The sequence below is a fragment of the Littorina saxatilis genome, unplaced genomic scaffold (genome assembly GCF_037325665.1).
Source record: "Littorina saxatilis isolate snail1 unplaced genomic scaffold, US_GU_Lsax_2.0 scaffold_992, whole genome shotgun sequence".
Classification (NCBI taxonomy): domain Eukaryota; kingdom Metazoa; phylum Mollusca; class Gastropoda; order Littorinimorpha; family Littorinidae; genus Littorina; species Littorina saxatilis.
The window spans coordinates 2446-17500 of NW_027128129.1; the positions used below are offsets into that span (position 1 = coordinate 2446).

The 15055-nt window shown below is 41.3% G+C and overlaps 1 protein-coding gene across 1 annotated transcript in view; it reads right to left on the reverse strand.

Annotated features, from left to right (window-relative positions):
- Positions 1-9217: 9217 nt before the first annotated feature.
- Positions 9218-15055, reverse strand: part of LOC138956489 (arylsulfatase I-like) — a 17151-nt gene continuing 11313 nt past the window's right edge. The window contains exons 5-8 of the mRNA XM_070327831.1: positions 12662-12960; positions 11908-12109; positions 10699-10880; positions 9218-9355 (exon numbers count right to left, since the gene is read on the reverse strand). Coding sequence (XP_070183932.1) covers positions 9250-9355; positions 10699-10880; positions 11908-12109; positions 12662-12960 — 789 coding nt within the window. The 3' untranslated portion in view covers positions 9218-9249. The remainder of the gene's footprint in view (positions 9356-10698; positions 10881-11907; positions 12110-12661; positions 12961-15055) is intronic.

Sequence of the window (15055 nt, forward strand, 5' to 3'; positions counted from 1 at the left end):
CTTGCTTCAAGGTCAAGGTCACAGGAGCTCTTCAAAGTTGGATTGTATACATATTTTGAAGTGACCTTGACCCTGAACTATGGAAGATAACTGTTTCAAACTTAAAAATTATGTGGGGCACATGTTATGCTTTCTTCATGAGACACATTTGGTCACATATGATCAAGGTCAAGGTCACTTTGACCCTTATGAAATGTGACCAAAATAAGGTAGTGAACCACTAAAAGTGACCATATCTCATGGTAGAAAGAGCCAATAAGCACCATTGTACTTCCTATGTCTTGAATTAACAGCTTTGTGTTGCATGACCTTGGATGACCTTGACCTTGGGTCAAGGTCACATGTATTTTGGTAGGAAAAATGTGTAAAGCATGTGAGTCGTATGGGCTTTGCCCTTCTTGTTTTACCTTTCTATGCCCTCCAGCAAGAAATAGTGGACAGCGAGCTTTGCTTGCTTCCAAATTTATATTAATGAGCTAATTATAACATTTAATCATCATCAAAAACCTTGTCAATGCTTTCAATGTGTGTGTGATTCAGAAGTCGTTAGGTAATCTGGCAGTCATTAAAACAAGGTAGGGGTCAAATTAAAAGTTTTAAAGTTGCCACAGCGCTCCAAAAACTCAATAATGTTTGTTGCGGTTTTACAAAATGTGATCCAGATTCACTGAAGGGGGCCGGGGACTCAAAATAACCATTTTTTCATGTTGGGAGTCGTTTAGCTATGTTTTAGATATGGTTAGCTCTGTTCAATCAATCAATGAGTCTTATATCGCGCATATTCCGTGGGTACAGTTCTAGGCGCTCTGCAGTGATGCCGTGTGAGATGAAATTTTATACGGCCAGTAGATTGCAGCCATTTCGGCGCATATTTACCTTTCACGGCCTATTATTCCAAGTCACACGGGTATAGGTAGACAATTATTAACTGTGCCTAAGCAATTTTGCCAGGAAAGACCCTTTTGTCAATCGTGGGATCTTTAACGTGCACACCCAATGTAGTGTACACGGGGGGAGGTTCGGACACCGAAGAGAGTCTGCACACAAAGTTGACTCTGTGAAATAAATTTCCGCCGAACCTGGGATCGAACTCACGCTGACAGCGGCCAACTGAATACAAATCCAGCGCGCTACCAACTGAGCTATATCCCCGCCCGTTAGCTGTATCATTCTGTTTTTTTTCTTTTCCTCTCACTTTGAAGGCCTGGGAATTATGTATTTTTGTCAGTATTGTTTTTTATTTTGTATTTTGTACGTTATTGTCTCCATGGAAGGTGTGATTTTTTGGGTGCTCATTTTTTGTAGTCTTTAGCATGTACAACAAAGGCATTTTGAGGAACAGCTGTCAATTTCTGTTTCAGGGAACTACAGCAAGTTCTCGAGAGAAGAAGAGAAGGCCGTGAGGAAGCTTTTTCAAGCTTCCATTTTGGGAGGAAAGCTTCCAGGAAAGAAACAAATTTTGTTGGGCATTGCAGGCAGCCAAACACTGGAAGGGAGATCCTGGACCCAAATTAAAGATAAAGTGGCAAATGAAAAGAACACATGAAGCACATGTACTAAATTTAACTGTTACTTCCTACTGTAATATTAATTCCATTTCCCGCAGTTTCCTGTCACTTTGAGGGAAAACTGCACTTTGGTTTGTGCAGTGCAGTTCTTTTGTCAGTTGTTCTCCTCTTTATTTGTTCTATCGTCTTTCTTCTTCTTTTTTGTGTGTGTACTTTTGTGTTTTTGTGCCTGAAGAAGACCCTTAGGTCGAAACGTCCCTGTTATTTGTTCCGTGTTCGTCATTTTAACGTGAGTACATTGCTTTTTGGTCTCTTTATTGTTCCCTCTCACGTGCAGTCGCCATTGTTTAATACTTTGAGGGAAGTTAAAAGAAATATTTTTGTCGACAAGCAAAGTGGTTACAAGCCCCCCGGTCATACACTTTTTTTTTTCGTAAAGCACAGATTTTTTGCTCCCACCCATGCAGTTGGAAAACCTTTTCAAATCTCTTGTGTTGTTTTAAACTTTTGCTCTAAACATTTGGTATGACACAAATTTTGAAGTGAAAATTGATTCGGATTACAGTATCACTTGATTATGTTTCATGATTTTTGAGTCACTTGAGAAAAAGTGACTCTATGTAATCGGTCAGTGTTAGTCTGTCTGGCCGGCCGTCTGGCCGGCCGTCCGTAGACACCACCTTAACGTTGGACTTTTCTCGGAAACTATCAAAGCGATCGGGCTCATATTTTGTTTAGTCGTGACCTCCAATGACCTCTACACTTTAACGATGGTTTCGTTGACCTTTGACCTTTTTCAAGGTCACAGGTCAGCGTCAAAGGAAAAATTAGACATTTTATATCTTTTCTCGGAAACTATCAAAGCGATCGGGCTCATATTTTGTTTAGTCGTGACCTCCAATGACCTCTACACTTTAACGATGGTTTCGTTGACCTTTGACCTTTTTCAAGGTCACAGGTCAGCGTCAAAGGAAAAATTAGACATTTTATATCTTTGACAAAGTTCATCGGATGTGATTGAAACTTTGTAGGATTATTCTTTACATCAAAGTATTTACATCTGTAGCCTTTTACGAACGTTATCAGAAAAACAAGGGAGATAACTAGCCTTTTCTGTTCGGCAACACACAACTTAACGTTGGGCTTTTCTCGGAAACTATAAAAGTGACCGGGCTCAAATTTTATGTGAACGTGACTCATTGTGTTGTGAATAGCAATTTCTTCCTGTCCATCTGATGCCTCATATAATATTCAGAACTGCGAAAGTGACTCGATCGAGCGTTTGCTCTTCTTGTTTTCTGGTTTACCTTGTTTCTTTTTGGTGTAAATATGTGGACGTCTGCACTGACAGATGTCATGACAGCTGTCCTTTGTATGAGATTGTCTGGGTTGTGGATAACTCCCATTGATCATGACTTTTGTATGGACCCGCAGCATTGTTACGTGTATTTGCTCTGTCCAGTAGGAAAACATTTTTAAGTCTTCTTGTGTTGTTTTAAACTTTTGCTCTAAAAATGTGGTTCCCATTGAACCTCAGTACAGATTATGGTTTGCAAAATATATGTTGCTTACTTGATTCTTGAGAATTGTGTTTGTTTTCGCTACCCCCGCGGGTTAGGGGGAGTCCCATATTGGTTGGGACGAGAAAGAATTTACCCGATGCTCCCCAGCATGTGGTAAGAGGCGACTAACGGATTCTGTTTCTCCTTTTACCCTTGTTAAGTGTTTCTTGTATAGAATATAGTCAATTTTTGTAAAGATTTTAGTCAAGCAGTATGTAAGAAATGTTAAGTCCTTTTTACTGGAAACTTGCATTCTCCCAGTAAGGTAATATATTGTACTACGTTGCAAGCCCCTGGAGCAAATTTTTGATTAGTGCTTTTGTGAACAAGAAACAATTGACAAGTGGCTCTATCCCATCTCCCCCCCTTTCCCCGTCGCGATATAACCTTCGTGGTTGAAAACGACGTTAAACACCAAATAAAGAAAGAAAGTCTGTTTTCGCCAAGTGAGGGTGTGTGACTGTGGCTGTGAGTGTGTTTGTGACAGTAAATTCAACACTATGAGTGACAAAGAACTGAAGACTGTGTGTGGCAGGGAACAGGACACGTTGTGTCATTCGCCTGTAAGTGTAATCATTATATTTTGTAACCATCAAAAACAATTTCCCTTGAAATCAAAACACAATTTCCCTTGAAATCAAAACATTAACAAGTAAGAAAAAATGACACCTGAAAATGGCATTCAATGGTTACTCATGCTCTCTCTCTCTCTCTCTCTCTCTCTCTCTCTCTCTCTCTCTCTCTCTCTCTCTCTCTCTCTCTCTCTCTCTCTCTCTCTCTCTCTCTCTCTCTCCCTCCCCCCCTCCTGAAAACAAACAAACATCAAACAAACATTGAGGAACCAAAGCTAAATAGCGTTTTAAAGTATAAGCTCAAGAGGATACTTCCCACTGTGATATTAATTACTAGTGTGTTTTTGTGAGGGTGCTTTAACGTTTCAGTTATAGGGAGTAGCACACGTTTGTGATATGATCCGTGCATGTCTTAAACAAGTAATGGCAGTGCATATTAGCAGATCTGCATTTTCAACCATCAAGTTATTCACGAATGGTAGTCGTCCGATGTTGGAATATAGCGTGTTCGTGTTTTTAGTCTCTCGTGTTCTTAGTTATATGATTCAAGTCTTATATCGCGCGCGTATCTCCAGACTCTGACTCGAGGCGCAGGGATCTATTTATGCCGTGTGAGATAGAATTTTTTACACAATACATCACGCATTCACATCGACCAGCAGATCGCAGCCATTTCGGCGCATATCCTACTTTTTACGGCCTATTATTCCAAGTCACACGGGTATTTTGGTGGACAATTTTGTTATCTATGCCTATGCAATTTTGCCAGGAAAGACCCTTTTGACAATCGTGGGATCTTTAACGTGCACACCCCAATGTAGTGTACACGAAGGGACCTCGGTTTTTCGTCTCATCCGAAAGACTAGCACTTGAACCCACCACCTAGGTTAGGAAAGGGGGGAGAAAATTGCTAACGCCCTGACCCAGGGTCGAACTCGCAACCTCTTGCTTCCGAGCGCAAGTGCGTTACCACTCGGCCACCCAGTCCGTTTAGTGTGATCAAGCAAACGCAAACAATCCTTGAATCTTTTAAAGCACGATAAAAAGATCAAGTATCGATCCTCATATCAAACAGACAATGAAGTAAGGCGTCCGCCCCGTGATCGGGAGGTCGTGGGTTCGAACCCCGTTATGGGGTTAGTGCTAGGACTGGTTGGTCCGGTGTCAGAATAATGTGACTGGGTGAGACATGAAGCCTGTGCTGCGACTTCTGTCTTGTGTGTGGCGCACGTTATATGTCAAAGCAGCACCGCCCTGATATGGCCCTTCGTGGTCGGCTGGGCGTTAAGCAAACAAACAAACAAAAATTCAAAATCAAAGAATACAATCTCTAGCTGCGCACGCTAGCTTTGCGAAATAAAGTGTTGGTTTGGTTACCAACACCCCATCCCGCCATTTAATTTTAACACACACAAATTTAAAAGATTGAAAATTATTCCGAATATAATTTTCTAAATAAAATTTTTTGTCTTGGTTGAAAAATTGCGACACGACCTTAATTCATGCTAACAAACATTCTTATTAGGTTAAATTTTTTTTATTTTTTTTTTATTTAAAAAAAAAATATTTTTTTTTTATTTAAAATTTTTTTTTTTTTTTTTTTTAAACTAAGCTTTGGTTTTGTAACGAAAATCCGGCCTAAAGTCTTTTCATGCGCAAAAAAAAAAAAAAAAAAAGATTGAAAATTATTCCGAATATAATTTTCTAAATAAAAATTTTTGTCTTGGTTGAAAAATTGCGACACGACCTTAATTCATGCTAACAAACATTCTTATTAGGTTAAATTTTTTTTTTTTTAATTTAAAAAAAATTGTTTTTTTTTTATTTAAAATTTTTTTTTATTTTTTTTTTTAAACTAAGCTTTGGTTTTGTAACGAAAATCCGGCCTAAAGTCTTTTCATGCGCAAAAAAAAAAAAAAAAAAAAAAAAAAAAAAATACCCCCCCTTCCCCCCCCCCCCCCCCCCCCCCGGTTTTGTAACGAGAATATGGCCTTAAGTCTTTTCATGCGCAAAAAAAAAAAAAAAAAAAAAAAATTACCCCCCCCCCCCCCACCTCCTATATTTTTTTTTAATAATTCTGGATTACTGGTAGCTTTTTTGTACTACCACGCATATGTAACGCTATTTTGATAAAGTTGATAGTATTTACAGCTTTCCGGTCATAATTATGTCCGGCTATCATTCACTTTTAGGTGGCGGATGTCCAGATATAACACGTGTTTCAGAATCTCTATTTTTGGGTGTGTAACTTTCAATAATGAGTGTTTTAAAAAAAAAAATTCTCAAAAAGTATTCTTAAAGTCCGACACATGTTTATACTCGCACTCCGTTTCTGTAGCTTTAGCAATAAACAAGTCCAGATATAACACATTTTTCTTTGCGGCTAATGTCCAGAGATCCCCCCCTCAGACACGTATGTGTGCGCGTGTTTGTGTGTGTGTGTGTGTGTTTGTCGCCCTAGTTCCTCTCTCTCTCTCTCTCTCTCTCTCTCTCTCTCTCTCTCTCTCTCTCTCTCTCTCTTTCTCTCTCTCTATTTGGAAACACCTTTTTTAATTTTTTTTTTACATATTTGTTTATTTCTGTACCTCAACAAAAGCTCGCAAGGGAGCAGCGGCAAATCTTCATTCACAGAATCTTGCTGCCGATTTTACTTATTGAAGATAGCGGTGCGTATTTCCCACGGATAGAAAGTGTGTTGAGGGGTGTTTTGGTGCGTGTGTGCGCGTGTATGTGTGTATGTGTGTGTGTATGTGTGTGTGTGTGTGTGTGAGTGTATTTTGTTTGTGTGTATGTCTGTCTGTCTGTCTGTCTGTCTTGCTTTGTGTCTATCTGTGTGCCTGTCTGTCTTTCTGCGTGTGGGTATCTCATGCCTGTTTGTGTCAGTGTTAACTGTGCCTGCCTGTCTTCGTGCATATGTGCCTGTCTCTCTTGCTGTGACACTGTAAATGTCGATGACGTAATTTTCGTAACCCTGTCTCTTGTCTATGAAACACGAAGGTTGGGAAAGTATTTCTTATCAACATAATATTATTGCTAAGACCAGCGATAGTGGCATGAAGCGATGTCAGTGTTTAGAATTGCTTCATGATTAATTACATTCTCGATCATTCGAGAGCAATGTAACCTAGGTATTGCTTGGCGACAGACAACAATCGTCGTAACGTAAAACCAACGATCAGTTCCAGTCTGTTCGTCAAGACCCGAAGAAGTCCTGTACGAAAGATTCTAGGCAGGTTAGTAAATGATTCATAATCAGTAACTTTCTGATGAAGCCAATCCTAGTGTGTGTTCATGTAATCATTGTCTGTTCGTTTGGAGAAATTAGATGACACGAATAGGTAATTTGTGTTCCATTTCTCAAGATGCTGAAACATGTTCTGTTTCATTTTACATGTTGCTAGATGAACGATTTGTTAACGGTATGCTACACTTTGTGTGCAGACACTGAATTCTCTTCACAGAAGATTGGATCAGCTGTTTTATTTGTATACCTATATCTACACTGAATTCGCTAACCTGTTCGTCGATGAAGAATAACCACTTGGTGTAACCTGCTGGACCTGTTGTCTACGTCGACCTGTCGTCACTGGATCGTCGTCGTCCCAACATTTGCTGTTCGTCATCCTGTCTTCATTATTTCTTCGACCTCAAGCAAAGCGTATAACACAAAACTCATCGTCAGCATATGCTCTAAATACTGTGTTTTTCACCAGAAACTTTTGAAGAAGAATGACTTGTGTTCTCCCATTGTGGGCATCTATTTATTAATTAACCTGTGATAAATAGAGGATGTTGTGAATTTTGAACAATATACTTATAGTTAGCCACTTATAAACGCTGTTGTGTATTCTTTGGGCAAGAGAGTACAGTGTCAGAACAGAAAGAGATTGTGTGTATCTCAACCTAACGTTTATACCCTAGACCAATTGGTAAAATCGTCACACTGGTAAAATCGTCATATATGTATAGGTTACAACACGAGTGGTTTTTTTATATGGCTTGTATTTCAGTCAAGACCCAGCGGATGAATATCATCGGGAGACACGAGCCTTTGGCGAGTGGCTCTCGATTGATATTCCCGCTGGGTCTTGACTGAAATACAAGCCATATAAAAAACCACGAGTGTTGTAATCTGTATATCCCATTCTACCATCAAACACAAAGTGTAGACTACTAGCGGCACTGTTGCGATCTGTGCAGGGTAAAACTGTTGCCAGCGAGACTTAGCCCTTTTGCAACCTTAAACTAAGTGACCGTCGCTGAAAAAATAAAACGAATGAGTGCATCGATAAGTACGCGGTAACACTACTTTCAGACCATTTAAAAGCTTTAAGTAAAGGTTCATAAGTTGCAAGAAAGTAATGAAGTCGAATAGAAATTAATTTAGTTGAAGCGCACAATTCTTTTGTTTTGCGTTTCAGGTCGGCAGAACGGGCGAAACGGGTTTGGGACCCATTTGGCTTACTCGATTCAGAATCGATTCCACGTTGTTTTTCTCGAACGTGTGTAATTAGGCTTATTGACAGAGAAGCAAATTTTAGGGAACAAATATGTAGGTTTAGATTTAACCATTTGCTCCCTATTTGAAATGTATCTACGTGATAAACTGTTTTGCGAGTGTGTTTGCATGGATGAACTTAAACTGGTATGGGTGTCAGGAAAACGCGACCGACACGTCTGTCACCGCCGATTGATTGCATTTTGAAGGAATATGACTGGATTACGGAAAAATATGTGGACTTACTGCAGAGCCAGGCAAAAGAGTAGACTTGCTCGCAAAACACGTGAAACAGCCGATGTTTGATAGCTGAAGGCGCACACCAAAACACACTACCGAAAGATTCTCAAAAGTCGTCTGCTAACGATGCAAGGGGAGGGTACTCGTGTTTTTGTTTTGGTTCGCTAGCATCTGGTTATCTTGTAAGTTGAATGTTCGTTTTTTTCGACCTGCATTGCTTTCATAATGAAAGAAACTTTTGCTTATTGCATCTCATACATCAGATCAGTTCTGAGATTCATTTTTGCGTGCAACTGATATGGTTTTCTGAGCCGTGCAATACGATTTTAGAACTTCATACAAATGTGTCACATTGTTCGGCGCGATGTCAAAGGTCGGGAGGAAAGTAGTCCTTTGCCCAAATCGGAATCTGCACTATCATATATTTTTTGGAGTCCATGATGTATTTATTGAGCTATAAAAATACAACATATATACCCATACTGAAGTAACAGAGACAAAGAAGGGAGGTCATGGGATATATATATAAATAGTATATGTTACATGTGTGTGGCTGCGCGGGGTGTATTCGCTGGTCGTGTCTGCCTGCCCGCCTGATTCTCTGTATGCATGTGTGTACGTATGTGTAACCTCTTTGTGCCAGCACGGCGCGTGTCTATGTTGGTTTCTCTGTCTGTCTTTCTATGCCTGTTCATATGCCAGCGTCTATGAGTTTGTCTGATTTTTGAGTGTGCCTGTTTGTTTGTATTTCTATGCCTGTTCCTATGCCAGCGTCTATGAGTCTGTGTGGTTTTCGAGTTCGCGTGCTTGCCTGTCTTTCTATGCCTAGCTGTTTCAACGCCAGCATCTATGTGTCTGGGTGTGTCTGCTCAACAGCCATAAGGGGTCCAGACACCGCCAAAGTTGTCAGGGTAGGTACGGGTTGTGTTGACGACGATCAGGTGTGGGACAGCTCTCGCCTCGGCATCGGCGTATCTGCAAGCACAATAATGATGACACAGATGATAATGATGACAATGATGATTATACTGTCTTATCAATCGACCCTTCTCAGATGAGTTTACTACGATGTACATACAACCACACACGCAAGCACGAACGCTCATACACACACACACACACACACACACACACACACACACACACACACACACACACACACACACACACACACATACACATACACACACACACACACACACACACACACACACACACTTGCGCACGCACGCACATAAACACGTACCCACACTGGCACACGCACGCATACACCCACGCACGAACTCACGCACGTACACACACACACAGATAAAGTAGATTTTGAGAAAGTGTTTGTCTAAAACAAGCATGTTCGTGTTGATGTTGTCCCCCACCATGCCCTGAGATTGCACGTTTAGCAGACATCTCGACATATAGAATACAAACAGAATCTCAGACAGTAAAGGGTATTGGCTCGTCCTGTGTTCTAGTATAACACGTCTGAGACAAACCATTCGCAAACAGACTTTCTGCTATGTATTTTTTGTGTATAGAAAAACTAGCAACGCCACTACCCTCCCCCCGATCTTATCCGCTGTTACTTCTTCGCCCAAAACCTCACAATTACTGTACCCACACGTTCAAATATGACGACATATTAGCGCAAAAATCCAAAAAAAACAGTCACAATTTTGTTCACATGGTAATGGTTTACCTTTCACTTGTGTATATCTAATACTCCGTCAGGAAACGAGTTAAAAACCGAACAGTTTATTGAACATGTTCACGTGAACATTTTAATTACCAAGCGCTCTTGGTTTTGGCGTCACCCACCGTGCTTCGTATGCATATTGCTCTCAATATAATTCGAAGGCGCATGCGCAGAACTGTTGAAATCTTTCGCCAGTTTTGTTCCGAGAACGGCGAGGCAAAAACTGTAAATCAGTAATGACCACCGTTGGTAATAAATATCGCTGTAAATTACACAGAACACGTGATAATAAACGAATTCCGAAAATAGCTCTGTCGGGTTTGTATCCGTTGTTGAAGAGTGAAGGTGGTGACAGTGAAGGCAAGAAAAAAGGTCACTAGTCCACAACTCATTCAAACGGACGGAGTTATTTCAAAAAATCGTCTATTCAAATTGTCATGTGAAAATACAAAAAAAATACAAGAAAGGTAAATTGTTTCTTGATTGTTTAAATACATAAATCAATCAGAAACACAGTTTTTTTGATTCTGAACCTTGGAACGTTGGCAGTCAATTTGTTTTTGGATTTAATTTCTTTTTATTTCAGGTAACCAGCAAGGTTTTGGTGCTTACAGGCCGTCATACTCACAGCCGTTTCATCTTGTTCAGGCGGGAGAGCTTCAGCTCGGAGAGGTCGTTCTCTTCCCCCGGGTCCTGGTTCATATCGTACAGTTCCCATTCCTTGCAGGTCACCTTCTTCGGCTTCTTCTCCTCACGCGGAAAGTCCAGCCACCCCACACAAAGCTCGCTTGCGTTGTGCTTGAAGTAGATCTGGAACAGTTTGTTGTTGTTGTGTTATATATTAAGATAACCTATGCTTAAACCACGGTCAAAGCTTATTAATTTTAGATACATTTTCTCTGTGATTATGTGCGTCTATGGTTTTTCCTTGTGTCTGTCTATCTTTGCGTCTGTATCGCTAGTTCTTTCTGTCTGTTTTAGTCTCTTTTTATCTCTGTCTCTCTATCTCTGTTTCTGGCTCGGTCTGTCTGTCTGTCTGTCTGTCTGTCTCTCCCTCCCTCCCTTCCTCTCTCTCTCTCCCTCCCTCTCTCTCACTCTCTCTCTCTCCCTCCCTCCCTCTCTCTCGCTCTCTCTCTGTCGCTCTCTCCCCCCTCTCTCTATCTCTCTCTTTCCCTCTCTCTCTCTTTCCCTTTCCCTCTCTTTCTCTTTCCCTCCCTCTCTCTCTCTCTTTCTTTCTCTCTTTCTCTCTCTATCTCTCTCTCTCTCTCTCTCTTTCGCTCTCTCCCCCCCCCCCTCTCTCTCTCTCTATCTCTCTTTCCCTCTCTCTCTCTCTCTCTTTCTCTCTCTCTTTCTCTCTCTCTCTCTCTCTCTTTCGCTCTCTCTCCCCCCCTCTCTCTCTCTCTCTCTCCGTGGGTCTCTCTCTCTCTCTGTCTCTCTCTCTCGCTTTTTCATTCTCTCTCTCTTTCTGCCTCTCGCTCTCTCTCACTCTCTCTCTCTCAATATATATCCTTCTCTCTCTCCCCCACGGTCACTCTTGCTTATTTTGATTTATTTTAGTGTCTGCAAATTTACTTTTGCGAATTTGATTTGGTGGGGGGGGGTGTCCTAGGTCTCCGGTACACTGCATAAAAGCTAATTGATGAAAAATGAAACTCTTTGTTTCAAACGGTAGGGGAATAAATCACCTTTCTGGTAATATACTTGGTTTTACTATAACTGGTCGTATCACAAAGTTATACAGCTAAATATATGTGGGTTTTTTTTAATGGCGACTAGTGTAGCAAAAGAGGACACAGACTGTCCACACAGTGCTTTGCTTTCCACGGTAACATCTCACCAATTTCCACTTGCCATCCCTGACGGCGCCCCAGCCATACTCGACGTCCACGTCATGTACGATGATTTTACGGGCACTGGGCTTCTTGTTAACGATCCTATTCCAGTTGTTCACCCCGTCTATGTCCGTTGGAAGGTCAGCGGTGGCCACCTTGGCAGCCTTCAGCAGCGTGGGCAACATGTCTGTTTGATGCATCAGTCCTCTGCGATAAGAGAATCTTCATCAAGGCATGGTACAGTGTTAGATGACAAGATGCAAGAAACACAGACGATGAAAGTCTGGGATGTTGCTGGTATTCATTCTGGGGGCAAATACTCCCCCCCCCCCAAAAAAAAAAAAAAAAAAGAGGAAAAAAAGAACGCCAACAAATATTCGGCAATTTTTGTAAGTTTTCATCCCAATTTGCAACATAGTTTTCGGCGATTTGATACATATAGCAAGATCTAGATCAGCACGTTTCAGGAAATGTACGGGAACGTGTACGGGTAACGTCATCAAATCTAGTTTTTACGTCACGCGTTTGCCAAGTCTTGCTGAAGCTCGCATTTTTCAGGATCCGCTAACTTCGACCATATGAGATCCCCCCCCCCCCCCCATCTCTCTCTCTCTCTCTCTCTCTCTCTCTCTCTCTCTCTCTCTCTCTCTCTCTCTCTCTCTCTCTCTCTCTCTCTCTCTCTCTCTCTCTCTCTCTCTCTCTCTCTCTCTCTCTCTCCACCCCACCTCTCCTAATTGTACCCTATTAAGAAGAGCATACCTGTAAACAAACGAACTGTTGGGCAGCAGTGTCTTGCTGTGGAAGAAGGCAGGTACCCGAATTCCCCCTTCGTACAGCGTCGCTTTCTTCCCCCTCAACGGGTAGGTCTCGGAACCGTAATTCCCACCGCCTGCGTTGACTGGCGTGAAGACCACCAGCAGATTGTCGTCATAGCCTACGTCACTCATGACGTCAAGGATCTCTTGCACGCCTTCGTCGATGGCCGCCATCATGGCACAACGCAGGCGGCGTTCGCTGTCGCTGATATGGCTACACATGTTGACGTACTTGTCGGGAGCCTTGATTTTACAACACAGACATAGTTCTAAATGAAAACAAAATCAAAAAACAGATAGATTGATACAGTTTCAAAATCAATAATGAAACAAGTCGCGTGAGGCGATATAAAAACATTTAGTCAAGCTGTCAGCATCAAAGTAACATATCAACACCAAAAACCAGGCATCGTCGAGACTACGAGACTATTTTAAGATAGTCTCGACTAACCACACCAAAAGACCCAGACGGGTGACGCTCGTCTCCGCGTAGCATGTGAACGCATTACTTACTTATTTTCTGTAACTGTGAGCACACTTTTAGAGTAAACATATCATATGTATATATTTTTGGATTCAAGAGAAATTGAGGAATACGATGCATTCATTTTTAAATCTGTTAGTACAAATTTGATGTTAATGACAACTTTAATGAGCTAACTAATTAACTATTGTGTAAGCTCCAAAGCTGAAATGCCATCCCATAGTCCGGACTTCGTCGAAAATTGCTTGACCAAAATGTCAATCAATTTGATTGAAAAATGAGGGCGTGACAGTGCGGCCTCAACTTTCACAAAAAAACGTTATTTCTTTTGAGCGACGCAGCATTACTTGCTTTTATACGGGATAAAACCACCCCTCCGCTTAGAGTCATAGCAAAATTCAACATCGTGGGGGGGGGGGGGGGGGGGGGGCTTGCTTTGCGGAGGGGAGATTTGCGGATGAAATATCTCACAGATTTTCACAAATGTTCGTTAAAAAATGCATGTATCAGTAAATCATATGTAAGGCCTAAAAAAAAAATAGGTGTGGTTACGGTAACCCGACCTAACCTATTTTTAGGGGCCGACCCTATAACTTTTTATTACATTTGTCAAAACAAAACAAAAATGAAAACAAGAAAACGAGTGCAGAAAACGCAATGAAAGCGAAAGCGCTCGAGTCGTCATGCAGACGACAGACGATGCAAGGGAAATAACTCCTTCTACTAAAAAGACCCAACAGACGGTTCCCATGACAAAAATGGCGGCATCTTCTTCGGTTGCGAGTGCTACACGCTTGGTTGCTCTGCTAATGGCAAAGTGCGACCACCAAAATGAACTCAAACAAATCGCAGCTTATCCAGAGACTTTACATGTGAGTGAGCTGTTTGGCACAATTCATCCAGAGATGAATATGAAGAGATACGGCGCGACAGCTTGGGGTTACTCTGATGTCACAACCGCGTGCACAAACCAAAATGGCTTCGAGTTGTCATGGGGGCTAACAGTGGGGGGGATTTGCGATACGTTTGGTCTGTAAGTCATCCTCTTCAAGTGTCAAACTTTACAACAAGAGGAGGAGGATGATCTGAATGCTGCCCAGGAGCCTCCTGACGCATTTCAAGTACTCATGCTCTCTACGCAATCCAGGACACTCCCAACAAAAAAGACAAGCAGGTGAGGTTTGGTGCATTTCCCATTGAAAAAATTGGCCATAGAAACAAAGTTATCAAATGAGATTGAAAGAGAGGGTCATGTCATTTAACTATTGTTTTACAAACTGTAATTGTAACGGAATGATTTTGTACAATTGTATTTGTGAATGCATAACATTTTACTGAGAAACTGAGGACTGCTGGTGAAGAGAGAAAATGTGTAACAAACTAAGATACTAGAAACACCAAGGAAAGGAGGGGCACAAAGAAAAGAAAACAACAGACATAGAAACAAAACAAAAGACAGATAGGGAAACGTGTGGACATTTGTAACAAAAAAGCCGACAAAGAAACAACAAGCACAGAGAGGGTAAACACGTCCACACATTTTCCCCTCTCTGTGCTTTGTTTTGTTTCTTTGTCTGCTTGTTTTCTTTTCACTGAAGAAGATCTTTAAATGTCAAAACATCAGTACATTGTTTTTCTTTGTGCCTCTCCTTTCCTTGGTGAGTAGGTATGACATAGTTGCTCATACAATCTTTATTTTAATAGTAAATAGTTTCCCTTCAGTATTTTAACTATGTTCTTGCATTCATTTGTGTGCAGCGCTGGCGTGAAGGAGGGTCTCAGCAGAAAGGATGAGCTCTTCAATGATATCCTGCTACAGCTGAAAGGAAAAGGCGTTGATTTTCCATCTTTCAC